At 49.6% G+C, this 27,468-nt stretch overlaps 6 protein-coding genes across 17 annotated transcripts in view; 1 reads left to right on the top strand and 5 right to left on the bottom strand.

Annotated features, from left to right (window-relative positions):
• actr6 (actin related protein 6) overlaps nt 1-2,778 on the bottom strand; it is a 3,701-nt gene extending 923 nt beyond the window's left edge. Inside the window, exons 1-9 of one of the 2 annotated variants that reach the window (XM_029154029.3) lie at nt 2,525-2,778; nt 2,215-2,332; nt 2,066-2,134; nt 1,786-1,909; nt 1,558-1,693; nt 1,419-1,475; nt 291-389; nt 140-218; nt 1-53 (exon numbers count right to left, since the gene is read on the bottom strand). The exon at nt 1-53 is cut by the window's left edge and continues 129 nt beyond it. In XM_029154029.3, the coding sequence (XP_029009862.1) occupies nt 1-53; nt 140-218; nt 291-389; nt 1,419-1,475; nt 1,558-1,693; nt 1,786-1,909; nt 2,066-2,134; nt 2,215-2,332; nt 2,525-2,592 (803 nt within the window). In that variant the 5' untranslated portion in view covers nt 2,593-2,778. The remainder of the gene's footprint in view (nt 54-139; nt 219-290; nt 390-1,418; nt 1,476-1,557; nt 1,694-1,785; nt 1,910-2,065; nt 2,135-2,214; nt 2,333-2,524) is intronic. The other variant, XM_029154027.3, reaches the window with a different exon arrangement.
• Nucleotides 2,779-3,770: 992 nt separating this feature from the next.
• On the bottom strand, nt 3,771-6,247 carry zgc:101783 (Protein FAM3C-like). 5 transcript variants are annotated; one of them, XM_055509375.1, is made up of 11 exons: nt 6,164-6,247; nt 5,928-5,963; nt 5,675-5,758; nt 5,520-5,600; nt 5,329-5,437; nt 4,924-4,982; nt 4,806-4,856; nt 4,643-4,727; nt 4,335-4,461; nt 4,105-4,228; nt 3,771-4,023 (listed from the first exon to the last, which is right to left on the bottom strand). In XM_055509375.1, the coding sequence occupies exons 2-10, from the start codon at nt 5,956-5,958 to the stop codon at nt 4,115-4,117; spliced, it is 741 nt and encodes a 246-aa protein (XP_055365350.1). In that variant the 5' UTR covers nt 5,959-5,963; nt 6,164-6,247; the 3' UTR covers nt 3,771-4,023; nt 4,105-4,114. The 5 variants fall into 5 exon arrangements, with proteins under 5 accessions (XP_055365350.1, XP_029009864.1, XP_029009863.1 ...); XM_029154031.3 differs by having other exon boundaries at nt 3,771-4,228; nt 5,928-5,966; XM_029154030.3 differs by having other exon boundaries at nt 3,771-4,228; nt 6,164-6,246.
• Nucleotides 6,248-6,993: 746 nt separating this feature from the next.
• Nucleotides 6,994-13,866, bottom strand: LOC114856920 (uncharacterized). 3 transcript variants are annotated; one of them, XR_003786151.3, is made up of 15 exons: nt 13,729-13,866; nt 12,519-12,601; nt 12,347-12,440; nt 12,182-12,269; nt 11,506-11,839; nt 10,312-10,405; nt 10,083-10,170; nt 9,693-9,999; nt 9,490-9,583; nt 9,329-9,416; nt 8,930-9,248; nt 8,639-8,732; nt 8,478-8,565; nt 7,690-8,333; nt 6,994-7,493 (listed from the first exon to the last, which is right to left on the bottom strand). XR_003786151.3 is itself a non-coding variant. In XM_029152811.3 (14 exons), exons 1-14 carry the CDS (start codon nt 13,761-13,763, stop codon nt 7,767-7,769), a joined length of 2,373 nt encoding a protein of 790 aa, XP_029008644.1. In that variant the 5' UTR covers nt 13,764-13,866; the 3' UTR covers nt 6,994-7,766. The 3 variants fall into 3 exon arrangements, 2 of the variants coding, with proteins under 2 accessions (XP_029008644.1, XP_029008645.1); XM_029152811.3 differs by having other exon boundaries at nt 6,994-8,333; XM_029152812.3 differs by lacking the exon at nt 13,729-13,866 and adding an exon at nt 13,415-13,554 and having other exon boundaries at nt 6,994-8,333.
• Nucleotides 13,867-14,365: 499 nt separating this feature from the next.
• Nucleotides 14,366-16,337, top strand: kcnj11l (potassium inwardly rectifying channel subfamily J member 11, like). 2 transcript variants are annotated; one of them, XM_029152815.2, is made up of 5 exons: nt 14,366-14,524; nt 14,598-14,837; nt 14,907-15,176; nt 15,252-15,459; nt 15,529-16,337. In XM_029152815.2, exons 1-5 carry the CDS (start codon nt 14,366-14,368, stop codon nt 15,957-15,959), a joined length of 1,308 nt encoding a protein of 435 aa, XP_029008648.1. In that variant the 3' UTR covers nt 15,960-16,337. The 2 variants fall into 2 exon arrangements, with proteins under 2 accessions (XP_029008648.1, XP_040927289.1); XM_041071355.1 differs by having other exon boundaries at nt 14,907-15,459.
• Nucleotides 15,991-18,915, bottom strand: cd59 (CD59 molecule (CD59 blood group)). 2 transcript variants are annotated; one of them, XM_029152816.3, is made up of 4 exons: nt 18,831-18,915; nt 17,811-17,883; nt 16,961-17,062; nt 15,991-16,831 (listed from the first exon to the last, which is right to left on the bottom strand). In XM_029152816.3, the coding sequence occupies exons 2-4, from the start codon at nt 17,863-17,865 to the stop codon at nt 16,635-16,637; spliced, it is 354 nt and encodes a 117-aa protein (XP_029008649.1). In that variant the 5' UTR covers nt 17,866-17,883; nt 18,831-18,915; the 3' UTR covers nt 15,991-16,634. The 2 variants fall into 2 exon arrangements, with proteins under 2 accessions (XP_029008649.1, XP_055365353.1); XM_055509378.1 differs by lacking the exon at nt 18,831-18,915 and having other exon boundaries at nt 17,811-18,033.
• Nucleotides 18,916-20,600: 1,685 nt separating this feature from the next.
• Nucleotides 20,601-26,709, bottom strand: prdm11 (PR domain containing 11). Of its 3 annotated transcripts, none has more exons than XM_029152810.3 (7): nt 25,777-26,709; nt 25,114-25,173; nt 24,782-25,041; nt 24,642-24,709; nt 24,329-24,516; nt 23,615-24,103; nt 20,601-23,450 (listed from the first exon to the last, which is right to left on the bottom strand). In XM_029152810.3, the coding sequence occupies exons 2-7, from the start codon at nt 25,136-25,138 to the stop codon at nt 21,301-21,303; spliced, it is 3,180 nt and encodes a 1,059-aa protein (XP_029008643.1). In that variant the 5' UTR covers nt 25,139-25,173; nt 25,777-26,709; the 3' UTR covers nt 20,601-21,300. The 3 variants fall into 3 exon arrangements, with proteins under 3 accessions (XP_029008643.1, XP_029008642.1, XP_029008641.1); XM_029152809.3 differs by having other exon boundaries at nt 25,646-26,709; XM_029152808.3 differs by having other exon boundaries at nt 25,584-26,709.
• Nucleotides 26,710-27,468: the final 759 nt, after the last annotated feature.

Below are 27,468 nucleotides of genomic sequence, written 5' to 3' on the forward strand. Positions count from 1 at the left end.
AAGATCTGCTCTCCTGTCTTATACTTTCCACTGTAGACCATCTCTTCTCGGGGCTGGAGTAACAAGAACCCAAACACACATAGCTCTGTAAGAAAAACTTACAATAACCACATTCCAAACTTTGAATAGGATTCATCACCTTGCAGAAGCCTTTCTTGATGGTGCTAAAGTCTGGAAGAACATAGTCCCTCATCACAGTGTTCTCCTCCCCCTTCATCCTGCACACAAACACACTCAATCAACAGCTGAGAGACTTTTACACTTAGACTAAAATATGGTTGTGTTCTTACTGTGCAATCTCCAAGTCCTTGTAAAAGTGCTGCGAGACGTAGCAGACGTCTTCCTTCACCTGGTTGATCACATGAGTTTCATCCATGACATGTAACTGGCTAAAAGACAGACATGTTTTATAGTACCTAACATTCAGGTTCATCTCTATTCTATCAAGGCAAAAATTGCTCTCATCAAATATTCAGTCGGACAGCAGTTATGTTTATATGTTTTTCTGCCAAACATCCCGCAGGGATATGTATGGGCATATAAAGTTGATGTGTATAGTATGTGTTATGTATGTACTAATAATAATCTAATCTAAGGCAGGTTTCATCCATTTTCCAAACCGCTGAATGTCATATTTGGGGTCGCGGGGATGCTGGAGCCTATTCCAGGTGGCTATGGGTGAGAGGCATAGGGTACACCCTGGACAGGTCGCCAGTCCATCGCAGGGCAACACACAGACAGACAACCATCCACACACGCAACGCACGTCTTTGGAGAACCCACACAAACACGGGGAGAACACAGAAAGGAACCAGGGGCCTCCCGGAGTCGAATACATACATACATACAAAACATAGGTATTTTCAGTTTCCCTTCTATGATAAGTGGGCAAAGTAATTTCCCTCTGAGAACAATAGTTTTTTGAATCTTGAATTGAGTTAAAATTATTCCAAGAATCTAAAACCTGCCTTAGATTGTTCCTCTAAATGTAGTACAACCTGGGTCATATTTTAAATTTTTACAAAAAGTGGTGAATGTTTTATTAACTCCTAACGGAAAGGCAGCCAGTTAGTTATTATATTAAACTTTTGACACACAAAAAGACAAGGTCCCACAGAAGGTGTTATATTCATGGAGGAACACGTCTGAGCCGGACTTGCAGCTCTAGGAAACGGACACCAAGGCTTCAACTGACACCAAGGTATCAAACATTCACGGTACCCTAAAATTCTGACAGAGCCTACAAGCAGTACACTGCACAAATGTTAAACGACTTCAAAAAGACCTTGATTTCTCTGGAGTACAGCTCCAATGCTTGTTTTTACTTAATATTTAAAAAGGTCAGTTTCTTAACAAAGTAGAGATTAAATTATTGTTAAAAGATTTTTACAGTTAAGGTATCATAATGATGGTTTTACCGATATGAAATGATCTCCTTCAAGTGATTGGTCAGAAGCTTCCCTCCAACGTTGATTCTGAAAACAAAGCAATCAGACAGCACATTAGCTTGTTGTTACGTTAAGCACAATTAGACATGGCAAGGTAACATGCTCTGACCTGTGGATGCTCTCTTTCATTTTCCTGCTGCGACAGTATGGGGCGATGTGTGTGAAGGAGAACCCAGTGTCCACCACCAGGCAGCAGAGCTCTGAGGGCTTGGAGTGGAAGTAGTGGTGAGCGCTGAGAGAGCCCGCTGGTTAACACAGACACAGCAGGACATCAACACAGATCTAAGGGCTGCTCACCAGGACAGTCAGTCAAAGAGGATGTGTTTTTGAAATCCACCGTTTATCCTGAGAGCTGACTGGAATTGGTACTCTTCAAACAGGATCTCATTCATTGACTCCTGGATGGATGTGAAGTTGAAGTACGGCTCTGTGATGACGACGCTGGTGTCTGCAAACTCCACCTATACCCACGAAAGCAAACATGAGCGGTGGGTAGAAGACAGACAACACAGATTTTATTAGCAAAAAAACGTGATAATTAATGTTTCCCACATTTGTAGAAGAACAAACCAAAACTGCTTTGGTTCATTGTTGATACTGAGCAAGAATGATGTAACCTTGAACATCTCTTTTCCAAACAAATGATCCCACACTTTCCTCTGGACATCCCAATTGACCAGATAACCCTGAGAGAAAGAGGAGCGGAGAGCGGGTCAGACGGAGACAGAGTTACGCAGCAGATGTGAGCAGCTGTAAACGCTCTCACCTTCTGGAAGGGCAGGATATAAAAGAGGCCTGAAGGATCTTTGATCTCATCGAGCTGGTTGGCTGTGAATGTTTTCAGCCTGGACGTCTTGGAGCGAAACTGGCAGTTTGGGATAACACTGAGACAGGAGACGAAGCGGATTACAAGACCCGAACGTACATCGATTTTAACTTCACTTTAAGGCATTTATGTTGTTCTGGCGCTGAAAACCTGTCTGACAGTCGCGTGACCTGTGCGCGTGCTGTGGATCTAACGTGTTTACCGCAGCTCTGCGGTTTTTAGCGGCGCCGTTAGCTTCTTGCTAACCTACCTGACTTCCTCCTGACTGTATCCTATTTTCGCCGTGTACGCTCCGTTGTCCAGAACTAACGTGGCCATTTCAACGATAAAAAACAAGTAGCGCAGAACTAATCTTTGTTCCACATATAACGAGAACAATACATCACAACTGTTTCCTGGTGGAAGGTTCCGCCATTAGAAAAGAATTCTTGGCCCAATCGGCTTTTTTCGTTCCTTGGTGAATTGCATAGCCAATCGGATGTACGTTTGGTTCCGTTTAAAACAGGGGTTCGTGTGGAAACAGGTGTCTCCCTTAGTTCCTCTCATACGGACTGCACATGAATAAAACCCTACATATCGTACTAGAAGTACGATTTCGTTTCATGTTTGATTCTGATATTTGGAACCTTTGTAATTTCACTGCCATGTGATAGTTTGTTGCATGACTTGTTGTTTCATTCATTTACACATCAGCAGTAAGTCATATCACCCGTCTCCCCCTCTCTTCTGCTGGTGTCAGTGTTTACATAATTCGTGGGTTGAATAAAGCTCCATTGTACGTTACTGTCTGTGCTGTGAAGTGTTTCTACTGCAGCTTGTGAAGAGCAGGAAGCTGCAGGACACTGTTTGCTCTGTCTTCTCAGTCCGTTTCACATGGACCAGGTTTAAAATAAACACCCAGCGCAAAAACGATCCCTAGTCCTTGTTAAAGTATTTGAAGCTTTGTTCTTAACAGGCGAAACAATCGCTGAGGACAAAAGCGGATTCAGATCCCGCATTCAATCAGAAATTACAACCTTTTGTTGAACATTTCTGTTTTGTGTTAGTTTTACTTTGTCTTTTACAAAAAGTATTTTCATAATCAAGAACTTGTGGAACAGATTTTGTAGCTGACTTTTTTGACAAGTCATAGTTCCCATTAGATCAGCACAAACACATGTAGACAAAACATTTGAGCTCTACTGCTGTTGAGTTTCAGGGGTCTGATAGTAAAAAGAGCAGTCGACAAGTACAGGTACAAGCCTCAACAACAGAACTGTACTCACCTGCTTTACTTCACAGCACTTGTTTTACACTTAGGTGAGTACAAATCACAAACTTTGAGAGGTTTACTGCAATAATATTAGGCATTTATTGTGAGGGAGACATTTTCAGACTTTCTGTTGAGTTTACCTCATTGACTTTCTTGTTATTCTCTACCTGAACAAAGGTGTTTCCATTACATTATGTTATATTTTATGCTCATGAAACAATAAAAAAACAACTCAGTCACAGCCTTTTCTGTCCAAACTCCACTTTTTAATTTCTGGCTCCATTTCTCATTTGACAGAACCCAACTCTTATTTACAAAACATACAGGAATCAAATCTAGATTTTCATATTACATGATACACAAAAAAAGGAAAACTCCTCAACCCTCAAGCGTCTTCATCTGTGCTCTACTGTAAGAATCCCATTTAACATTTTACCTGTAGATCGTCTTCATCTGTGAGGACATTTAAGCACTTCTGTAATGATCCAAACCCAGATGTTCTTTCTTCCTTTTAACATGCTGGAGCTCAGTAAGAAGAAAAACCTCCACCTTCACACCAGGCTGTGACTCCTTCTGAAGTTTGGCTCCTTAGTTTCCAGCTGCAGCAGCAGGTTCCTGCAGCAGAACTGGGATGCATCCGTGCAGCTGAAGGACCTCAGGCCAGTTGTCATACTTATTGGTTCCCTTGTCATTCTTCATGTACTTAGACACAAAAAACACAGTTGTAATTTTTTATTAAGTCCAAACAACATCAGCAAAAAGCAGGTTGTCTTCTGTGGACCTGAAGAAGGAGAATGCATGTTAATACCTTCTCAAAGTTGTTCTTGACTGTTGCTCCTTTCCCACCAACAAACACCCAGCTGTCCCTGAATCCCAGTGACCGCACGGACGTGCTTCCCAGGTCGCTGATCAGCTTCCTTGCTTCATCATTTAATCTGTGGGACACAGGACAATCTTCTTAACTCAGAGAGGACGGCAGGTTAGATGAGGCTTTGACTCCCCGATGAGGACAGGACCTTAGAAGCCCATATAAATATAAGAATAAACACACAAATAAATTAAGCTTCTTTTACGACTTCTCTGAGCTCCTGCTGACAACGAGACAGAGACAATTACTTTGATGACGGTTCGTCAAATGAGGCCATTAGGACGACTGAACCAAGCTCAACCTCCTTCAGGAACATGATCAGAGGTTCCACGTCTGCAACACAAACAGGTTGAACATCTGTCATCATCGGCTCCATGCCGCTCACAATGCTTCGCTGGCGCTGGTACCTACCACCATCGTACATGTTGAAGAAGCTGGATTTGATGACTCCTCCGCTTTTTCCTGAAACCCAGAATTAAACGTCAGTACCAGTGCACGAAGAACCAGAATCCAAAAGTTCAGCTCTCACCATCCACTATAACGATGTTTATTCCAACTCCAGCGTTGTTCAGTGCTGTTCCTAGAACCCTGAGCAAAGGTATTATTGGCCTTAATAGGTTTTTTAGTTGAATGAGTCTAGATAGTACAACATCCCACAAAGCAACGAGCAGTGGGACACGTCCATCAGAAAGTCACAAACAGAAACGCAACACAAAGTGGAAATGTAGAAACAAGAGACTGAGGCAGGAGATGAGACAAATAAATGAGACGTTCTCTGCCTTGGGCCTGGGTCAGGTCCGGTTCTAGGCCCCGAGCATGGTTCAGGTTCGATTCAACACCTCAGGCCTAGGTCAGGTCCGGTTCTACGCCTCAGGCCTGGGTCCGGTCCGGTTCTACCACTCTCTGACTCCTGGTTCTGTTCACAAACACTTACAGCTGGTTGTTGATGCAGATCCTTGGACCCACCACGTTGGCGGCGCCGCTCTGGATGGAGAAGCTGAAGTGATCGTCTTCGCAGACCCGATGCGGGGCGCACGGTCCAGCTGGACGCACAGACAAAGGTTGGGCTGTGAGCATCGGAACCACCGCAGCCTCCCACCCTGAGGCCACCCCTGTGTCACCAACCTGAGTGTTCGGCAAGAGGCTTCATCTCCTTGGACCCGTAGAAGCCCTGGCCTAGAGCCTGGCGCCAGTCATCTGGAACCACTGGACGGGTCACAGCCAGAATTAGAAGCAAACATGCAACAAGCACCACATGAGGTTAGAAGCAGAGGTCCGACCTGCCAACGGGTTAATGCTTTTCTGCAGCAGGAACATGAGCAGAATCACACCTGGAACCAGTACCAGCAGGCAGCGCAGCATCCCTGACAGACACACAGTTAGAGCTCGGCCTCTGAGGCACCATGCTGGTTCTCCACAGAACAGTTACTGTGGGAGCATTCATTATTAGCTCAGTCACCAGAATGTGGAGAAACCAGTCCTGACCTCAACTTCACGCCACCACCCACACATCAAGGGACAATGAGAACTCACAGCGTGTCAGGTTCTGTTGGCTTTTCTTCATCTTTCCTGCTAGAACACGAGAAACAGAGTGAGACACGAGGCTGGAGGAACCGGGTCTCTAGACCTGGTTTGGTTCCAGTCTGGTTTTCACGTCTGCTGCTCCTTTAGATATTAGAATCAGCTTCTGCTCCATTCATTAAAACACTCGTACACAAGCGGCTCCTGGATCAGCCACTGCAGCGGTGAAGTGAGAGTAAAACACTGACCTGGCTGCGCTGAGCTTTCCCCTCCACACTGACGGGGCTCATCCGGTGAACAGCAACTGGAGTGGCACCAGGACAAACAGGCTTAACCTGTTCCTCCTCCAGCCGGATCATCTGGTTCCAGCCAATCAGCGTCACGGGTCAGAGTCCACATGCTGAAGTCTGTTTCCTGATGTGCTGGTGATGTTTGTCCAAGGGGAGCAGGCATCTCAGGCTTCGGCGGTTCCTCTGACCCATAACAGTCAGTGTGACCCTCAGCTGGCAGCAAAGTCCATGAGACCAACAGTCAAAGTTCTGAAACACTTTGGAACTGCCCAAAACCAGATGCCTTCACAGAACCAACAACCAGATCTTAGAAGCTCTACATACTGTATGAACAATCACCATCAGGTCACAGAATCGGACTGGACTGTGTGTGACCTCTGACCTCATACTGTCAGCACTGTTTCTAGTGGTTCCAACCCAGATCCTGAAGGCGCCTTCACTAAACCACTTGGTTTTCTGTTTCATGTCCTCGTTCACTGGATCAATGAGAACAGACGACATCTCATCAAAACCGTCGGCACCATTTTTCTAATGGTTGGTTTCTAATGTTTCAGGCGGTTTAGGATTTCATTATTTTAAACTGGAGGTTTAAACCAATAATATGTCACATGCAGTGAAACGCTAGTTCAGTCTCATGGTCTCATGGTTTTGTTGCCACTGATCAAAATTGATCACTCACTGGAAACAAGAGGTTAAAGAATCTTCTACATTTTTATCAGAACCACAGTTTTGTTTATTAAATCTATTTTTAATCAATGAGATTAAATAAAAAGAACAAAAATCTCCGCTTGTGTTCAGCAGATTCATTCATTTATTGGAATCATTTCTTTGTTCACTTTACAGAGTCAGGTCTCTGCTGTGAAACGCCACCATGGACGTCTGATGTTTGCCTTGAACGAAGGCTGAGCTCTGTCTGTGGGCGTCGGGCCGGAGCAGCTCGACCAGTCTTTAAACACACCGTGTGGTTTACTGTGACGTCCGCTTCAGGTAACGAAAGCTCGCCAAAAGAAAAAGCTGAGAGGAACTTCAAAGTACCATAAGATACAGAAACACATCCAGATGCAGCACATTTCATGGAAATGAGTCTCAGTCGCTTCTCTAGAAGAAACAAGAAGGTTTTTAGCTTCAGTTTGACATTGGCTGACGACGCAGACTGAGGAACCGTGTGGACCCGGCTGCACTCAGGTCTCAGCAGGAACATCACATCAGCCACTTGCTCCTGGATCCACTTCACGTCTCGTCGTCGGAACCTTCAGATCAGACGTCCTGACTCCCGCTGTCGGCTCCTCTGTCGGTAAAAACAAAGATGGAAGACTGAGATGGGCTCAGTGGACGCACCAGGACGCCGTGGACATTTTAGTTCCAAACTGAACAGAACCAGCAGCTTCAGGGAAAACAGATCTGTCACCGTTGTTCTTCTTCACACGTGGCTCATGTTTCAATTCAGTGTATGTGGAAGTTTAGAAGCTCTGCAGTGTCCTCACCGGATCCACCAGAACTGTGCAGGCTTCCCCGTGGGCCGGTCAGAAACCCTTTGTCGTGCTGTGTGACAGCCTGTTCTCTACATCATGGCATTGAGGTGTCCGGAGTGTCCCACGGAGTTCAGCATCAGCGCCCTCTGGTCCAGAACCTCCCTCTCTCTGCTCAGCGCCAGCCTCTCCTGCTCCACCATGGCTCGGTCCTGCTCCACTGCCGCCCGCTCCCTCTCCAGCCACAGCCTCTCTGCCTGCACGGCAGCCCTCTCTCTCTCCATACTCGCCCTGTCTCTCTCCACCATTTCCCTCTCCCGCTCCAGCGACGCCCTCTCCCTTTCCACCACCTCCCACTCTCTCTGCAGTCCCCCCAGGGGCCCGTCACACGGCTCTGAGCTCCGCTGGTTCTGCTCCATGGCGCCGAACACCTCCTGTCCATAGTCTGAGGAGGGGGTGGGAGGAGGGGGAGAGGCGGCATGGGCTCTGTGTCTGGGGGACGGGTCGGGGTGCTGCTCATCATCCTGAGTAACAGGGGTGAGTAGGAGGGAGCTGTTCGCCAGGTGACCCTCCATGGCTTCGTTCATCAGATGGAACCAGGGCCAGGAGGAGGCACCGTCAGCCACGTTCTCCATGCCAACAGGTGGAAACTTCAGGTCCTGGGCAGAGGCAGAGAGAGCGAGCGCGCGAGAGAGAGAGAGAGAGAGAAAGAGAGAGATATGAAGGAGGGCAGCAAAGAAGGGCAACGAGGCAACATCGGAGGTGAACCACAGGCAGAACCAGGGCTCAGACAGCGTGACCACCTTATATCTCCTCTTCAGATTGTCCCACTTCTTGGCCATCTGGTAGGTGGAGACCTTCCCCTGCAGCCCGAGCTCCTTCAGGATGGCTCTGAGAGAGAGAGGACAGACGCTATGAGCATCAAACAGCCAGAAAGTCCAGACACGGTGACGGTGGCTCATACTTCCAGGCAGCTTTGGCAGCATTTCTCCTTCCGGTGAACAAGGCCTCGTTAGCAGCTCGGAGCTTGATCATCTTCCTGGTGTCCTGATCTGTCACTGACACAGATAAAGACAACCACACACAACATGATGTTGGTATTTTGAAGGAAGCTGCTGCCACAAGACAAAAATGCTGAAACACAACGACGTGGATTAAATGGAACGGAAGCGGAAGCTCGTGATGCTCACAGACCTTTCAACTGAGATCAGTCAAACATGTGAAGGAGCCTAATGCTTGGACGAGAGGGCCGTACTTTTATAGGACTGGTCTGAGGGCGTGGAACACTCCTCCCCACTGGCGTCGATGTAGGTGACGCTGCCATCAGCCTCGGCGCCGTCGCTTCCCACCAGCCCGTCCAGCTCCGACACGCCGCTCCTCTCTGCCATCAGGCAGTCTCTGTCAGCAGGAGGCGACGAGCCGAACACCCCGTCCTCCTCGTTGTTCCAGACAGGTGCGACCCGCGGAGCCTTTCCTGCCAGACGCCCCTCCAGAGCATCACTCATCAGCTGGAACCAGGGCCAGGAGGCTGGGTTGCTCTGGTTCTCCATCCCACGAGGAGGGAACTTCAGGTCCTGCAGACACGAATGGACTGAGTGACGCGGAGCCTCATCACATCCACACATTTACCGGCAGACACACCCACAACCGCCACCTTGAATTTGGTCTTCAGGTTGTCCCACTTCTTAGAGACCTGGTCAGGCGTTATCTTCCCAGTCAGACCCATCTCCTTTACAATCCCTCTGTGGACGAAACCACACGTATCAGTGGTGCAGCAGAAACCACTGGACCACACGACTCAAAGCAGTGAGTCACCTCCAGGCCGGTTTGGCGGTGTTCCTCCGTCCGGTGAACAGAGACTCGTTAGCAGCTCGTAACTCGATCAGACGCCTGGTGTCGTCTTCTGTTACTGCAAAGAGCAAAGGAGTCAGAGCCAGTCACAGTCCGTATAACAATAGAACTAAACCCGGGTCCAAAAAGTCCTGCGGCTTAGCTTCATCTCCACCTTCATTTCTCACATTTGTAGGTGAACTCTGTGATCCGGTGCAGCTCCCCCAAAGCGCTGGAACCGTTCTTCTCCTCGTTATCGACCAGCAGGTCCATCTCTGACTCCGTCAGGAAATCGGTCATTGCCCCTCGGCTTCGTCGAGGTCGCTTCTTGGGCGTTGGCGACAGCGGCTCACAGTCTTCGTCTCCGTCCTCCACCACAGGAGTAAGGATGGGCGCGGCGCTGGCGAAGCGTCCCTCCATGGCGTCGTTCATCCTGTAGAACCAGGGCCAGGAGCTGGGGTTGGTCTCCACTCCTCGAGCAGGAAACTTCAGCTCCTGGTGGAAACAAGAGGAGCAGGAGAGAGAAGCAACGTGAGCAGTGCGGATGGAACCAGGTCTGAGGCTGAATGGGGACCTACCTTATACCTCCTCTTCAAGTTATCCCACTTCTTGGCCAACTGGTCTGTGGTCAGCTTTCCCTGAAGACCCAGTTCACAAAGAATGGCTCTGCAAAACATAACGACTGAGTCCCCGACTGAAGGCTGGACACACAACCTGCTGCTGACTCCCCCAGCCCAAAGTGACGTGGTTCTGTCTGCTCTCATTCAATCAGTAATTAAGCCCTGCTGCATCTGAGCTGTCACTCACCTCCAGGCTGGTTTGGCCGAATGCTTCCTACCAGTGAAAAGAGCCTCGTTGGCGGCGCGGAGCTTGATCATTCTTTCCGTCTCTGATTCGGTCACTGTTAATGAGAGAAAAACGTTATGTTTCCAGCTGAACCTTTTCCCGTGTCTCTGCTGCAGACAACACGTGGCCACAGACAGCTCCTCCCAGCCCCAGTCAGCCGCTCCCAGCTCCTCCCAGCCTCAGTCAGCCGCTCCCAGCGCCTCCCAGTCAGCCCCTCCCAGCCAGCCGCTCCCTGTCAGCCGCTCCCAGCCCCAGTCAGCCGCTTCCAGCGCCTCCCAGTCAGCCCCTCCCAGCCAGCCGCTCCCAGCCAGCCCCTCCCAGTCAGCTGCTCCCAGCCCCTCCCAGGCAGCCGCTCCCAGTCAGCTGCTCCCAGCCAGCCCCTCCCAGTCAGCTGCTCCCAGCCAGCCCCTCCCAGTCAGCCCCTCCCAGTCAGCTGCTCCCAGCCCCTCCCAGGCAGCCGCTCCCAGTCAGCCGCTCCCAGTCAGCCGCTCCCAGCCCCTCCCAGGCAGCCGCTCCCAGTCAGCCGCTCCCAGTCAGCTGCTCCCAGCCAGCCCCTCCCAGTCAGCTGCTCCCAGTCAGCCCCTCCCTGTCAGCCGCTCCCAGTCAGCTGCTCCCAGCCCCTCCCAGGCAGCCGCTCCCAGTCAGCCGCTCCCAGTCAGCTGCTCCCAGCCAGCCCCTCCCAGTCAGCTGCTCCCAGCCCCTCCCAGGCAGCCGCTCCCAGTCAGCCGCTCCCAGTCAGCTGCTCCCAGCCAGCCCCTCCCAGTCAGCTGCTCCCAGCCAGCCCCTCCCAGTCAGCTGCTCCCAGCCAGCCCCTCCCAGTCAGCCGCTCCCAGTCAGCTGCTCCCAGCCCCTCCCAGCCAGCCCTTCCCAGTCAGCCGCTCCCAGTCATATGCTCCCAGTCAGACGCTCCCAGCCCCTCCCAGTCAGCCGCTCCCAGCCCCTCCCAGTCAGCACCTCCCAGTCAGCTCTTCCCAGCTCCTCCCAGCCAGCGCCTCCTAGCAGTGAGGGACTGAACTGATAAGAAACCGCTTCACACCAGAGCAGTTCTTGATGACAGTAGAACAGAACTAACATAAAACCCTTTTTATATTATTTCCTTCAATGAGAATTCATAGTCACTTGTCAGAACTGTACAACGTACTTAATGTTACTTACTTTTATAGGAGCACTCGCTCATCCTCCTCCAGCCCATAGGGACTCCCTCTGCTGAGGCCCCCGGATGCAGCGTCCCGTCATCTGTTGCCGCCTCTGCCGCTACCGTGTCCTCCATCTCTGTCTTGATGAGGAACTCCAGGATGTCTGTGTTGTCATGGTTCTGACTGGGTCGGCTACTGCCTCTGTAACCAGCATTCCCAATGTTCTCTGGACTCAGCACCAGGTTGCTGTTGTATAGGCGACCCTGCATGGCTTCCTCCATGATGTGGAACCAGGGCCAGGACTCTACCACACCCCCCATGTTGTCCTTGCCTTGGTACGGATGCTTCAGGTCCTGGAAGGCAACGAGAGCTGATTGGGAACGCCAGCCTAGAGCACATCCACGTTAATGAAGGTGATCATCTCAGCACACGCTCTCTGACGTAGCACTGAGTGGGTCTCAGCTCAGCGCCCACTGAACACTGCAACATCTGGAGAGCAACCGGCAAACAAACTACTAAATGGAACCACAGTCTAATCCTGTTTGATGAAAAAAGAGCAGTGATGCCCGCACCAGCCATCAACAACACTTATGCAGGATCACTGTAAACAAGCGCACACCGACAGACATCGGGTCCTGCCTGTGTCCAGAGGCTTCAGCTGATGCCTGTGACGTAACGGGTGGATCCTGGTTTACCTTGTACTTTGTGCGCAGGTTGTCCCACTTCTTGGCGATCTGGTCTGCGGTCAGCTTCCCCTCCAGACCCAGACCCTTTAGGATGGTGCTGGGGAACACAGAGGAGGGTCAGATACCCCATGCTGAGCTCAACCCCCGGTGAGTCATGTTAAAACCTGCCCGTACCTCCATGCGATCTTAGCCGAGTTCCTTTTCCCAGTGAACAGAGCCTCATTGGACGCTCTGAACTCAATCAGCCTCTTCACATCCTCTTCAGTCACTGCAGGTGGAGGGTTCAAAGGTCACTGACAGGTAAACACATACACATGGCCGGTGGATTGACACTACCATTACTTACTTTTATACGAATTTTCTGGAAACTGCTGCAACGGTGGATTGATCTCCATCTCCATCTTGATCATGGAGCAGGTGTAAAAACAGCTAGACAAGAACAGAAGGAGAGGAAGGAGGAGAGGAAAGGGAACAAGGACGGTTGCAGGAGCGCTGGTCCTAGGGCCTGACGCCGTCTACATCTGCAGGCGTCTGTACTGCAGCGCTCCTCCGCCCGTCACGGCCGCACCGCTGCTTTGAGCGGGTGCTGGACGTCCGCGTCCTACGAGGATAGACCGTTGGACGCAGCAGTCTGCTAGCTAGCATGCAAAGCTAATGTAGCCAACAAACGAGCAAAATACGAGCTTTCCCGCCACTGAACGACACCGGGTTCCGTTGGATACACGTCTGTCTGACATCCGCTGTCTAACGGTGACTCATGTCATCACCACGTTTTGAAATGAGACGGTAAATGAACGCAGACTCGGAGCTAACCCGCATCCCGTTTCCGCTGCTCGGATAAGGGTGTGCGTTCGATAACTTGGCTCGGGCCGGCCGCTTTCCATGTGACTGTACATCGAGAGGGCGGGACTTCGCAGGAAAGAAGAGGTTTTCCGCGAAACAAGTCGAGTAATAAGAATTATTACTGGTGTTGTTTTCACAAGTATTATTGTAAAAACAGCATCTTGCTGGTTAAACTGGTCGGGCCACATACAGTATCTACCGTCCTTATCACTGGTGCAGTTGAAGCAGATACAACGTGTGAAGTAAACATAAACATAAAGCCACTATAACATATGACATCATGACAGACAATGAAAATGGTTTATCACGATTGTTTATTCAGAATCTAAAAGACATGGTCACTATGACCACTACAATAACGTGTAGCAGGGAGAAGTTTCTGTTCTGGCAGTTTGATACCTGTGGACGCAGACAGTCGGTGACACATGTCTTTACGAAGCGATGGCGCTCCCGCTTACGGGCATTGATTTTGAACCAACAGCGCCCTCTGCAGGATACAAGACGCCTCCTCACCCAGCACGTCCAGCTCTGTTTCAAAAATTTTAGCTGTATTTTTGTACTGTGTAATTTATGCTACATTCAAATCTTTATAATACACAACATTTGAGATATTCTGCCTAAGTGGGATATCATAGAAAAATCTTTACGCAGTTCTTACTGTTGCCCTTATTTTGAAGGCCGCTACCGGAAGATGTGCCTGTGCTCGGCCTTACCTTGACTCAGTTCGGGGGCTGGATCGTGTGAGCATCTTGACGGACGGACAATGGATGCCGTGTTGTTCCGCACATCGAAATACCTGAAAGCATCAGCTTAGACTCCGGCTGTTCTTCGGGCGGAGCCGCTGGTTCCGGTACAGGTAACGTTTTCCGTCTCTGACCATCAGAAAACGGCGGATTGGTCGGATTCAGCCTTGCTTCGTTTATTGCCTCCTTAGAATAACCGCCGCTCTCAGGTGCACCCGCTCCATCCTCCTCCATGTAAGTACGTCTATCCAAACACACAGTCAGCCTTCTCCTTTATTAGACCAGTCATTTCAGTACAGAACAGTACAGTGCGGAGGTGGTTCTAACGTTATCAGAACAACAGACTTGCTCTGTGATGTCAGTAATAAACAAAGAATCATCAGCTTCAACTGAAACACAGGCTAGAGCTGAATGTCAGAGGGGTTCCTAATAAAGTGTACAGATTTAAACATTCTGCGATGGGCTGGCGACCTGTCCACGGTTCCCTGCCTCTCGCCCAAAGCCCGCTGGGTCGGGCTCCAGCAGCCCCACGACCCCTGCATGTGGGCTTAGCGCTATGGAAAATGGATGGATGTTCTGATCCCTGCTCCTCTGTGTGTGCAGCATCATGTTGGCCAGGAAGGGCCTCTTGCCAGACGGCTTCCTGCTGACCCGCCTGGCAGAGGACCAGAACCAGTCGAACCGCAGTCGCTCTAAATCCCAGAGAGCCCGCTTCATCACCAAAACCGGATCCTGCAATGTGGCTCACAAGAACATCAGAGAGCAGGTAGACGGAAGCCAGGCGTGTGAGAAGGCATTCGTTTTGAGCGGGTCAGTGAGTGTGTGTCCTCCGGTTCCAGGGTCGCTTCCTGCAGGACGTGTTCACCACCATGGTGGACCTGAAGTGGCAGCACTCGCTCCTCATCTTCACCTCGGCTTTCCTCTGCTCCTGGATGCTCTTCGCTATGGTCTGGTGGCTACTGGCTTTCGCTCACGGAGATCTGGAACCTCGTGACCCCAACGGGGAGCCGGGCCCAGTCCCCTGCGTCACCGCCATCCACTCCTTCACCTCCGCCTTCCTGTTCTCCATCGAAGTCCAGGTGAGCCCAGGTACTCGGCGCCACTGACCCATGCAGGTGCGCCGTCTTCTAGCAGTGTTGTTTCTTCAGGTGACCATCGGCTTTGGAGGCAGGATGGTGACAGAGGAGTGTCCGGTTGCCATCACGGTGCTGATCATCCAGAACATTTTGGGCCTCATCATTAACGCCGTGATGCTTGGCTGCGTCTTCATGAAGACGGCTCAGGCCAACCGCCGTGCCGAGACGCTCATCTTCTCCAGGAATGCCGTCATCGCGCCTCGAAGCGGACGACCCACCTTTATGTTCAGAGTCGGAGACCTGAGGAAAAGCATGATCATCTCTGCCACGGTCCAGCTGCAGGTGATGCCGGCGGGACGGACGGCGGGAGACAGGCCCAGAGCCAACGGGCCTTTAACCCGGACTCTTTGCCTCCAGGTGATCCGGCGGACGGTGACGGCAGAGGGCGAGGTCATCCCAGTTTGCCAGCTGGACATCCAGGTGGAGAACCCACTGAGGAGCAACGGCATCTTCCTGGTCTCTCCCCTGATCATCAGCCACACCATTGAGAGAGGAAGCCCCCTGTACGAGCTGTCGTCCCAGACGCTGGCCACCGAGGACCTGGAGATCATCGTCATCCTGGAGGGTGAGAAACTACGCAGCCCCGCGTCCGCTGACATGTGACTGAAAGAAGTGTTGCTGTGTGTTTCTGTAGGCGTGGTGGAGACGACCGGCATCAGCATGCAGGCCCGCACCTCCTACACCCCCGAGGAGATCCTGTGGGGCAGACGCTTCGTCTCCATCATAACGGAGGAGGACGGGCGCTACTGTGTAGATTACTCCAAGTTTGGGAACACTGTACCGGTCAAGATGTCGTCCCTCAGCGCCAAGGAGCTGGACCAGACCAGAGGAGTCCAGGAAGGGGCGTCCGACAGCCACCTGCAGGGATGGGGCCTGGTCCGAGCCGGCAGAGGAGGCTTTCGTAGGGGAGGCCGGGCCTGCGACAGCGCCGCTCCTCAGCCCTGGTACGTCCAGCCACAAAAACCTGCCCAGGAGGCGCCCGAGAAGAAAGGCCAGAAGAAGACGGTGCAGCTGGAGGTGATCGGGCGGCAGAACGAGGACGGACCAGGGGACACGAGCGACTGACGCACGGAACAACGATGCAACCAGGCAGAAGTTAGTTCTCAAAGCTTTAATTATACAACAGAAAAGATGAGGACCAGAGTAAGAAGCAGAGCAGAGGGTCGTCACACGGATGGACCCCCGTCCATCAGGCCGACACCTTGTGGTTCCACTGCTGAGCGGCTGCTGCACCTGCAGGACTGAACTCTGGGTCAGAGAGGTGTTAGTAGGTCACACGAAGCTGCGGACCGGGTTTTAGATCCACGGTTCACAGCTGAAGCTGCTCGTCATCTCATCTCCCTCCTGGATAGAAACCCCCTGTAATCGCGCTCCACCTCAGCTAGAACCGACCCGTTCCATCTAACGTCTGAATGAATAAAGTTTGGTTAGTCTGGGACTTCAGCACATTTATAGTTTGTGTTATTAGCGCTTCTGGTCATTCATGTTGAAAAAAAAAAAAAAAAAAAAAAAAAAAAATCAATAAACAAATATTTAAACGTTTTAGCATTAGCGTTTACATCCTGTGACCATGAGCCAGTCCACCTAAAAACTGCTTCGGTCTGAGGCCCGTAAACTTGGATCATGTTAAAAATTGTTAAGTTGAATTTTGTAAAAAATCTTGATCAAAACAAAGCATATTTTAAATTAGCATGAACATTTTTTTAAACTGCTTTAGAAACAGTGTTGATCCTGGAGGTTTCACATCCAGGACCAAACGCAGAGCAGCAACCCCACCAGGGTGAGGGGGGGCGTTGCCTTGGCAACCGCGTGGCCAGAGTTGCAGAGGTTGGTGGTGCAGCAACGGTAGGTGAACTGTGCGAATGACGGGAACATCTGGGCGAGGCGAGAGAAGTTGCAGTCTGTGTACCTGATACACTGACGGACGGTTTTCCCATCTGGAAACAAAAACACGGGCGCTTAAACCCGAACATCCTGACAGCCGGTACCAGACGGCAGTGACTTCACGAGTCAAGTAAAAGTATCAGAATGTAAGATGTACAGTGGCTGACTGGTGCGGTTCTGACCTCGTTCACTCAGAGAAATGCAGGCGTCTTCGTCTGTGCACGGCTGGACGTTCTCACAGACTCCGGTGTAATCAGCACACTTGTAGCAGCTCAGTCCAGAACCTGTAAAAGAAACTGGTTTTACTTGACAATACTTCTGATTAACATTGCACGGCTGCAGAACCTTTAGTCATCACTGCAGCAGAAGCCACACGATGATCAGCTTAAAATAAGGAAAGATGTCCGACCGGAATGAGAGACCACTGGCAACATAGAGACAAATCAGGCAGAGGGAAACGCTCAGAAACTTGTTTGCACCAATCTGGACCTGGGTCCAACTCATGGGTCCCATCCACAGCACATCATGCCAAGTCGCAGGCCTGGATGACTCTGGCAGCACCACTGGGACCTTTAGGGTCCACGACATTTGGTCCCAAGTTGGACCCAGGTCCTGGAGCTTCTGTTACAGTGGGTGGAGTAGGGGCTGAGTCCAAACAAATGCAGCAGTAAGTGAGGGAACAATCATCAAGCACAAAATGCCATAACGTAAACAACAGGGTAAATGATACAGGGCCATTATACATGGGAAAAAAACACAACCAATCACAAAACACACCCAGAAAGATGAGAAGAAGACGAGGCCTGAAGCCAACGTCACTAAAGCCTCAGGGAAAAACCGCCCAAAAGGACAAAAACGTTCAGTTGAATGTACATGTAGAGATGAATGTGGTGGAGTAACAAATGTAAAACACAGCTGATCGACCCGAACAAACAGGACATTCCTGCATTTGTGTCCTTTAACCAACAACAACACAATAACAGTGCCGTCTGGCCTATGTCCAGGTCCTGGACCTGGTCCCAGTCCACTCACCCAGGCGCAGCAGCCCACAACAGACCAGCAGGAAGAGTCCGAGGCAGTGCTTCATGGCGTCCCAGAAAGAAACCTGAAGAAACCACACAGAGGACGATGAGTGGGAGACGAAGCGCTCCGTGTCAGGTCCTGATTCACTCAACAGCTCTTTGTCCCCAGGACGACAAGGACTCTCTGTGTGGACCAGCAGCCTCCTCCTCCAACAACCAAGAGTGACTGGCTCAGTGAGGCAGCAGCATCTATCTGAGGGCTGCTGGATCCAGTGGGCAGGTCCTGTCGCCCACACGCTCAGACCTCTTGAAGCTTTTTATGGGTTTCCTGCTGATAGTTCCGTGGTACAGGACTCTTTTATTGTTCCTTCTTGTCTCAAGTCTCTTGAAGTACACATTGTGAAATCATTGAACGGAAGCCTAAAGCAAATTTAAACTAAAGCAGATGTCCAGCTTTGTTGTCATCATTCAGAACCAGTTACGTACATGACTGTGTATATATATATCTCTCACAGGACATAAATGGGTAAGAAGCAGTTAAACACAACCAGCAAAAAGTCTTCAGGGACATGGACAAAACGATTAGAAACGTATTATTATTATTAGCCATTACAAGTTTAGCTGCTTGAAGGAGAAACTGGAACTAGTGTATTAGTGATCGGTTTCTTTCACAATCAAAACTGTTTCATGGCGCAAGCCACTGTTATTATGGCGTCACCGCCTCAGAGACAGAATCCGACGAACCTCCTCGATTAATCTAACGGAGATTTACGGATTCGACGTGTTTCAATTTCGCTTTGTTTGCTTATTAATATCGCATTTACACTTTTACTGTTATAACAACAAGACCGACTTAAAACTACTGTACATTATCTTCATAAGTAACATTTGGTTTCATTTTTACCGTATAAAAGCAACAGAGAATAAATAACAAAATGACGACAGACAAACACTGTCACGTTAAACACGCGATAAAATTACAGGTAAAAGCCCCGTTAGAAAGAAGAAAAGCAATAATCATATTACTTACCAGCGTGGGCGTCGCTTGTGACTAATTACGTCTATTGCCGCAAGGTCCGTCACCTTTTATAGTCCCCGATAAACATCCCGTCAAAGGACGCAGAACGTTGATCTGTGTTGTTGTTCACTATTATTATTATGTTTATTTTTATTTTAACTGCAGTGCGATGAGATTTGTCTCTGTATGAACTTAATCATATTTAAAAGGTGTGTTTGCGTAGAGATAAAGAAGTAAGAATGTCACTGAAGTCACAGAATAACAGAAGTAAGTGGAGTAAGCTAATACTTTAGTGATTCAAAGATTTAAAGATTCAAAATTTACATGAACACACAGACCCGATAGAATTCAGGGAGGAACCTTTAGGTTCACATGTCTCTGTAGATAAAACTGTTTTTTGATCGAACATTTCTATCGTGTAATATCACGTTTTGTGTCACAGGGCCAGTCTCGTGTTACTGCCGTCTTTAAGGCTCTAAGAAGCATTCGGCCAAACAATTCAGTGTTTGTGGGTTAGTTATGGTGTTGACATCTTTAAACAGCCACTGCGTGGGCACGCATGCACAGCTGAGTTCCTGCCCAGCAGACGACAGAGACAAACGCTCCATCCAGAGTCTCTGCTGTCAATGTCACCATTCAGAGCCAACAGCTGTTGTACGAAGGTTTACTTCACCTGAGCATCAGCAAACTGAACCCAGGTCAGAGGATACACGCCAATGTCTGCACATTACACAGTAACATCTCTAATCCAAACATCATGGCTGACACTCGTGGACACTGTGGCTCATGAAGTCAGCGTCCATCAGGTCCCTGTGTTTCTACACTCTGACACTGTGAGGCCTCATTTGTTTCGGCCCATTGACCCGTCGGCTGCAGCCGATACAGTTCCTTCCGCTTCCACAGATTTGGGTCCAAGTGGCTGCTGAACATAGCAGGAGGGTTTGTGCTTTGTGTTAAAGTCTTTTGAAACTATGCTGCATAGAGACCAACGCATCCCTCTGAACAGAACCTCATTAAAACAGGAAATTCATGTTGATTCATTATGTAGCAGCTGGAATCCAAAACTTGGCTCAAGTTTTAAACAGTGTCACATGAATGATGATGAGTTAATCGGCTAACATCTCTGTTGGAGCCATGGGCTCCACCGTTACCCGACTCAGAGACCAAGAACATACTAGGCACTTTCCAATGCACAATTTGCCTCTAACATACATACATTGCGCTGCTTCAGGGAGAAGGTTCCTCCTCTGCAGCACCTGGTTAACCTGAATGTACATAGACTAGTAATAACTGTCATTATTCAAACAATGGAAGGATTATGTTTATAGAAACTGATGAAACACAAAATCCTGAATTCATGTTTAATTCAAAGTAAAAACAGAGTTAAATAAGATTTAGAAAAGATTGATTTTTCAATTTCGCTGACAAACGTTTTAAAAGCATTTTAAACATTCAATAAATTCTTTTTAGTTGATCTTTAATGAAGATTGGTAACTTTAATAGTTTCCCAACTCCAAGAACCAAGGCCATGCAGCTTTGGACTCATACAGAAAAGCACAACATCAAGTCATTCACAGGTCAAAGTTTTGACCTATGAATGAAAGCAGAACCATTCGTGTGCAACAAGGAGCAGCCACAAGCAGGAGTTGTAAGCTGCAACCTGTGCTAAGCTAAGCTAATGTAATGTGACTTTATTCAGCTGCACTAGGTTGAGTCCCAGGCAGCTTCACTGTGCTGCTACATTCAGTCATGACACTCAGACAACAGCTCATGCCAACAATGTAAAATGACAAACTCTTTTATTTACAGGCACAAGGCAAACGTGTCCCTCAGCTCAACACACTCACTGCAACAGCAGCTGAACCTTATCACTTCACATTGGATTCAAGCTTCTGACCTGGAATCAGATCCGTCTGCTCAGCCGACATGTCCAACACAAATGTCCCTGCACTCGCTCATCTACGACATCGCCGGACACTCGCTGATTGTTTCCCACGTTCAACTGTTACTCTGGCAACAAGTGCTTGGTTATAATATCCAGCATGTGTGAGGCTGGTCAGTGTCATCAGCTGGTCCCAGAGGGAACCGCTGAGTCCAGATGACACTGCCTGTCTGTTCTGAGGCTGCTCTCTAAACGACGTGTTCATCAACATTTCTGTGGTCGTACAGTCTGTCTTTGTGAGTCTTTGTGAGTCTGTTTATTGGCTTTTGTGTTCTGTCTTTAAAGCTGTTTTGTACTGTAACCAGCTGAAGTGATTTTACATTTTTTTCCTCATTGTATATGTCTGCTCCATCCGTGTCCACTGTGCACCATTGTCACATCCTTCATCTTTTGAGCTGGCTCATGTTTGAGCCCCCTCAGCTCTGTGGATACCGGTCGGTCCTACATGTCCTTCTACTTCCACAGCCTGTTTGTGTGTTCCCTGGAGGCTGCAGGTCCAAACTGCCTAGCTGGGAGCTACTGTGCGTTCCATTCTGTTGATTACATGTCAGAGTAAAACTCTGTGTTAATGTCAACACTGTGCAAAACAGACTTCTGCTCAGCAGCCGACATCCTGTTCAACACCTCGGCTGAAAGTGTGTAAGCGCTGCCGGACTTCTCCTCAAACCAGCTGTCCAATGCTCGTTTCCCATCGAAGTTAGCAATGGGCGGACCGTTGACAGACAGGGTGAGCAGGTCGTTCATCTGCTCCAGAGTCAGACGGGAACGGCTGTTCTTACACATCTTCTGTAGGGACCCTCTGCCTTTATCACAACAGGCTGTGGAACTGGGCAGGACCCTGACAACCTGTGCAATCCGATTGAGGAGAGGAAAACGCTGCTTGTACCTGCAGATGTGACTGATGACCTCTTTAAATCCGTTCATGCTGCAGTAGTCAGCTTTCAGATCCTTCCACTCCACCACCAGACGACTTCTGGCCTGGGAGCCCTCCTGACCTGCAAAAGGGACAGACTCTAGGTGGTTCAAAATCAGCTGAATGTCCTCCTCACCATAGGCTTGTAGGTCTTCTTGGGTGTGAGGCCAAGTGGACAGGTCCAGAACCTTGCAGGCTTTGGCAAACGAGCGACTTTGCAGGTCCAACCTCTGTGACAGGATGCCTCGACTCCTGTTGCAGATTTTTTCTCGAATGGACTGAAACTTGGACTCAGCGACACGCAGATTCTTTAAAGCAACACCGTTAAAACTTTCACGAAAATTTTCCTCAAATTCCTGCAGATACTCTCCAGGACAGTCCACCAACCGCCCTATCTCCTGAATGGCCTCTTCGATTTTGGCTTCCACTTGGGAAACCAACAGGTAGACTCCCTGAAAGGTGAAGGCTAACCGTGACAGCACAGCTATGATGTCCAAGAGGAAGTAGATGAGCTTCACTGACTGGTAGTCCAGGAGGAACTGGAGAAGGCTAAGTGCAATAGCTGCAGCGTCCGCCCTCTGCGTTTGGCTGCTGATCTCCTTCAGGTGTGTCACTACCTCTAGGTAATCTTTGATGAGTGCATTAAGGACATTGGGTTCTCCTATTATCCATCGAATGGCCCGGATGTCTCCCAAGAACTCGGCCTCCTCTGACAGCGTTGGAGCCGTGGATCGCAGCTCAGACATCATGCGTGGGGAGTAGCGGTAGAAACTGATGAGCTGCTTGAGGTTGTTTTCCAGATCCTCCAGGCAGGAAAGCTCCTTTCCACTGATGGCATCCAGCACCTCTAGGTGAGGTCGATGGATCATGATAGGAAGGCAGAGCACCCAGGGAAATGTCTTTTGCACAGCTACGTAGAGGTTGGCTCTCATTCCTGAAGAGATGTTAGTGCCATCCATCCCCAGACCCACCACCAGCAGGTCCTGAAACCTAAGGCCCAGGACCCCGAAGGCTCGATCCATGGCCTGAAGGTACCCATCAACGCTGGACGTGCTCAGTCTCTGCAATGACAGGAACTCTGTGCTGGGTGAGCCGTCACTGGAGATAAACTGGACGTAGACAGCGACCGTATCGGAGAGCAGCTCATCATTCTGAGCATCCATGATGACACTTAGGAAAGGAGATAAGCGCATCTTCTCTGCGAGGTCCTCCTTTAATGTCTGAGCGATGTGGTGGATGAGGACCTGGCAATCTCCTTCGTTCATGTACTGGTCCACCACCTTGAGTTCACACTTCTTCAGCAGCTCTGCCAGCGGACGCAGGTCCGAGAAGGGGCGCCCCTCCAGGGCCAGGTGGTACGCCGCGTTGAACAGCAGCATCATGTTCCTGCACATCTCCTCTGTCTTCTCTGGGTGCATGCGCAGCTTGTACAGCTGCAGACACTTCTTGTGCAGGTTGCTCTGGCTGTGGAGCTTGATGGTGTGTATCTTGAACTGCTTGGAGCCAATGATGAAGGCGGAGGTGCGGGAGGACTGCACGGTGTACTGGCGGCAGACATGGCACCACATCTCATTCAGGGTTGGTGAGTAGCGGAGAAACCAAAACTTCTTTAGCCATTCCTGCTTGAAGCGTCGAATCCTCCTGCTTCCTCCAGAGGAAAGCTTTGATGGATCCTCTGGAGAAATAACAAGATCTGCAGTAATGGACTCGTCGGGGGAATCCACATCCTGCTCGTCTTCATCCAGAGCCACCTGAGTGGGTGTGGAAGGCTCCATGCCTGCAGAGGAAACCAGAACTAAATACTGACACGGAAATGTTTTATGACCATATTGATAAAATTAAGACTATTTTACAAAGATCTGTCTTTGCTTGGTTTGTTATTAACTCATGTTTGAACCAGTCACATTTTTGCATTACATTTCCCCTGACTCGTTCACCTACCTTGAACATCTTCCATGGGGCCTTGCTCTGGGTGCGGTGGGACCTGGCTGTTTTGGGACATGGTCTGTTCAGACACTGCTGGACCCAGCGCGTGCCTCTGTTCTCCTTTGAGGCGGAACACCTCCTCCTCCAGCTCCAGGATCCTCCTCTTCAGCCTGACACAGTTTGGGCAGAAGGAAGTGGAAGGTTCCTCACTGCTCAGCTTCTCATCCTCTTTCTCTTCCACCTTCAGCTTAGGAAGGGCAGCGACACTTTCTGAGTTGAACTCTAGGATGGAGGAACGGAGCCTGGACCTGCCTGAGCCCTCCAGAGACGCTAATAGGACGTCTTTGAAGATTAGGTCGATCTTCTTCTTCTTAGCAGGTGGCTGACCATCACACTGCTCACTAGCTTGCTTCTTAGGGCTGGGTTCGCCCTGCAGAGCCGACTGCAAGCATGGAGGTTCAAAGTCCTTGTGAATGTGGGCCCCGGCTGCTGCACTCTCTGACTCTACAACAAAAAAGCTTCTATCAAACAAGACAGTGGCGGAACATTATCATGTACATCTGGTTCAGGATGCAGCAGCTGCATTTAACAATCAACGAAGAAAGGAAAAAAAAGGTTCAAACACGCAGCCAGGAGGTAAAAGCTGAAAATCGCTCAAGAAACAATTGACTGGATGATGAATTTTATGGGCCCCACATGAATCGTCATTCGCTCATGCTCCGTTCTCACCTGAATCCAGGTAGCAGTTGATGCTCACTTGAGAAACGCACTGAAGTCTTTGAATGTAGTCTTTGCTGTACCAGACCCTCAGCTTCTCCCCTGCTGCCAGCTGCCGACACACCCTGAAGTAGATGTTGCTACTGTGCTGAAACGCCTCCAGGTTCCGGGTGCTCTCCTCTGACGAGGTCCGGACTAAACTGGAGGCAGAAGTAAGGACAGGGATTAAACCAGTCTGGGTCTCTACACTGGTTCTATGAAGTCAACTGAGCTTCTGTGCTGTGAGACACACACACACACACTGACTGCTGTGTGGACAGGTCACCTCATCCAGTTGGCTTTAGTGTCGTTGCTGCCGTCGATGCACTGATACGTTTGGTTGGAACCAACAATCTGGGGAAAAAAACACGTCAGAAGAAGTGGTTCCAAACGGGCTCTAAACTGGTCTCACACTGCTTGACTTACTATCCAGGGAAAGAAGCCAGAGGACTTGTCTGTGGACACCAGCTCACCCTCATAAGGCCCAAACACCGCCCCCCTGGGGATGAGCGCATCCACGCAGCGAACGTCCACCCGGCCCCCTTCAGCAAACACCTCCAGGCCCGAAGGCGCCGTGAGCGTGGCCCTGTTGGCCAAACCCGGGGCCACGGCTGTGTCAGGGATGAACAGAGGGGGCCCGTGGGACGGACACTCCTTTTGGAAATAGTCCTGACACTCCTCACAGACTGGAGGACAAACATGTGAGCTCAGAAACAGCTCGACTGTGTAGCTGCTACAGTGACCGTGAGTGAACTTACACCACACGTCCAGCTTGCTGCTCATGGTGGAACCATGTCAGTCGTCCTCGTCCTCGGCCCCTGGAAGAAACAGGTGGTTCCAAGGCATGACTACAGTACACACACTACACAGTATGTTCTTCATATATCAAGTATATATGTACTATATGAAGAGCATGCACTTTGTGTACATATACTACACTACACGTACATGCAGTACTATCTGCAGCTGCAGCTGCAGTCAATGTGATGCGTCTGTTCTGTAGAAAATCAGCTGCTCAGTCGCTTCAGTTTAATAGAACTGAACCGACCAGAACCGCTGCGGTTTTTGTGTCGCTATCACAACAAACAGCCTTGAATGAAAACCGAGCCGAAGCGATGACGTCACTGATGGTGAACACGTAATAAAACAAACAGGAGGACTGATCCGGGACCCGTCAGCGCCTGGTTGTGGGTCCTTAAACTACAGGCTCAGACTGAACAGAACCTACGGAGCCAGCGTCGACTCTGTGCCGCTGCGCCAGTCGGAACAAACCGCTGGGCAAGACTCAACTTTGTGCGTCCGGGCTGACGCCGACCCGCAGACGGTTCCGATCTGCGCCACGCTCCGCGGCAGCTGGCGAGCTGCCCGTTCTCCTCGGAAGCCATTTTCAGTGGCCGCGGTGGCGACTGACGTGGACCCACCTTGTGCACAGACGTAGCGGACTCACGGAGCGTCTGCCCCCAGCGGCCGAGCACCGCGCGCGGCCGCCCACGCGCACTCGCCGTCGCTTTGCGCAGAGGGTCGGTGGAGATGGGAGCGCGTCTGATCACAGGAAATGACATGAGCAGGAAGAAAGTTAGGACGCAGCGGAATCCGGTCCGGTAACTGGAGCGTTGGTTCTGCGGGACTTTCCTACAGTAATATTGCTTCGTGCTCAATAAATCGAGGCTCGTGCACAGATAGGAATGAAACACGCAGAAAAGGCAGGAAGAAGGATGTATTTAGAGGATGAGGAGAGGAGCAGGTCAGAGGTTGTGAAACCTGGACCCACCATCAGCCCCGAGCTGGTACTGCTTCAGAACCTGGGGAACTGAGTCACTTGGCGCAAATTACACTTTACTACAAAAACACTAACGAAGGAAGCAACCGGAATGAAAAACAAGAACCGGACACCTTGTGACTCGGTCTGGTGCTGGACAGCAGCGACTCGGTTCCGTCGGTGGCTACATGCGGGACCATGAAATCCAATAGCCAAGGTCCATCGGTCTGCAGCTGTCTGGTCTGGACCTTTGTTCCTGATTGGATCCTGTCTTCTTGTTCATATGTGAAATACATTCAGTCTCACATCTATTCTGACATTTACTGATGTAGAAGACTTTACAGCAGGTCTGACTCAGTGACAGTGCTCAGCAGGGGCCCGTTTAAAGAAGGAGGTTTTGTGGAAACTCTGAGTTTTTAACCCCGAAATGAGGAAAACTCAGAGTTTTCGGTTTCAGAAAGCGGGGTTACTTAAACCCGTAAAGCGGGGTAAGTTTAAGCCCGTTTCAAGAAGCGAGGTAATGGAAACTCAGAGTCAGTTACTATGGCAACTGACTCTGTGAACCAAACCTGGTCGCGAGCAGGTTTTATTCGGGAAACCCAGAGTTTCCTTCGGTCTCCGCCCCTTTTTAAAGTGAACACTGTTTAAATGCCTCGTTTAATCTTTCAGTGCATTCATAGATTTCACCTGTTTCCTTCGCGCAGAGACCAAAATGTCCGTTTCTAGAGGATCCTGTAGATGAGGACGCTGTGTTAATTCACACGACGTTGAATTTACGCCGCGAGAGGATTTTAACGCCATGAGTTAATTTTCTGTCATATCGCCGTGCATATTTATTTGAGCGGTAACGTTCTTCTCGAGACTCCATACATACATTAATAATCTTATTCACCCATACGTCAAACACATCACCCATCGTGGCCGTGCTTTTACATCCGAACAGATTCTTTGTGTTGCGTTACGTTTTTTTTGCAAACGGTAGTTTTCTTTATAACATTGGAGATGCTGAGCACATTAGTGAAGCCACTGTGTTAGAATAGTTTGATCTCAAGCGCTTTCCTTGACACAAACTCCTTAAAGCCATTAAAGAGGAGTTTCACAGGATTGCAGGTATGTGATAAATAATTTGTTTCATTGAGGCTAATCTGAAAAATGATGATCAGTTAATAACATTTTGCTGTGATCTGAAATAAACTAATAAATGTGCAGGTTCACTGACTACTCTTTCTAATGGTCACTGTAACTGACATTACATTGTTTACATCACCAAGATCATATGTGATGCTGCACATATCATAAACGTGAACTCATGAATATATAGTGAGTCAACCCTAAGTAACAGGCTGCACTGTGG

This window comes from Betta splendens, chromosome 6 (genome assembly GCF_900634795.4).
Source record: "Betta splendens chromosome 6, fBetSpl5.4, whole genome shotgun sequence".
In the NCBI taxonomy this organism is placed as follows: domain Eukaryota; kingdom Metazoa; phylum Chordata; class Actinopteri; order Anabantiformes; family Osphronemidae; genus Betta; species Betta splendens.

Coding starts and splice junctions, on each gene's coding strand:
- zgc:101783 (XM_055509375.1), bottom strand. CDS start 5,958: ATGAAGAAAAGCCAACAGAACCTGACACGCT. Junction 4,728..4,805: donor CTTCAACATGTACGATGGTG/GTAGGTACCAGC, acceptor TTTGTGTTGCAG/ACGTGGAACCTCTGATCATG. Junction 4,229..4,334: donor TCAAGAACAACTTTGAGAAG/GTATTAACATGC, acceptor TTTGTGTCTAAG/TACATGAAGAATGACAAGGG.
- LOC114856920 (XM_029152811.3), bottom strand. CDS start 13,763: ATGCTCACACGATCCAGCCCCCGAACTGAGTCAAG. Junction 10,000..10,082: donor ACTTGAAGAGGAGGTATAAG/GTAGGTCCCCAT, acceptor TGTTTCCACCAG/GAGCTGAAGTTTCCTGCTCG. Junction 8,733..8,929: donor CTCAGACCAGTCCTATAAAA/GTACGGCCCTCT, acceptor TATCTGTGTCAG/TGACAGATCAGGACACCAGG.
- kcnj11l (XM_041071355.1), top strand. CDS start 14,366: ATGTTGGCCAGGAAGGGCCTCTTGCCAGACGGCTTCCTGCTGACCCGC. Junction 14,525..14,597: donor ACAAGAACATCAGAGAGCAG/GTAGACGGAAGC, acceptor CTCCGGTTCCAG/GGTCGCTTCCTGCAGGACGT. Junction 14,838..14,906: donor TGTTCTCCATCGAAGTCCAG/GTGAGCCCAGGT, acceptor TTGTTTCTTCAG/GTGACCATCGGCTTTGGAGG.
- cd59 (XM_029152816.3), bottom strand. CDS start 17,865: ATGAAGCACTGCCTCGGACTCTTCCTGCTGGTCTGTTGTGGGCTGCTG. Junction 17,063..17,810: donor TTGTGGGCTGCTGCGCCTGG/GTGAGTGGACTG, acceptor TTTCTTTTACAG/GTTCTGGACTGAGCTGCTAC. Junction 16,832..16,960: donor CATTTCTCTGAGTGAACGAG/GTCAGAACCGCA, acceptor TTTTGTTTCCAG/ATGGGAAAACCGTCCGTCAG.
- prdm11 (XM_029152810.3), bottom strand. CDS start 25,138: ATGAGCAGCAAGCTGGACGTGTGGT. Junction 24,710..24,781: donor CTGGCTTCTTTCCCTGGATA/GTAAGTCAAGCA, acceptor TTTTTTCCCCAG/ATTGTTGGTTCCAACCAAAC. Junction 23,451..23,614: donor CCCCATGGAAGATGTTCAAG/GTAGGTGAACGA, acceptor TTTCCTCTGCAG/GCATGGAGCCTTCCACACCC.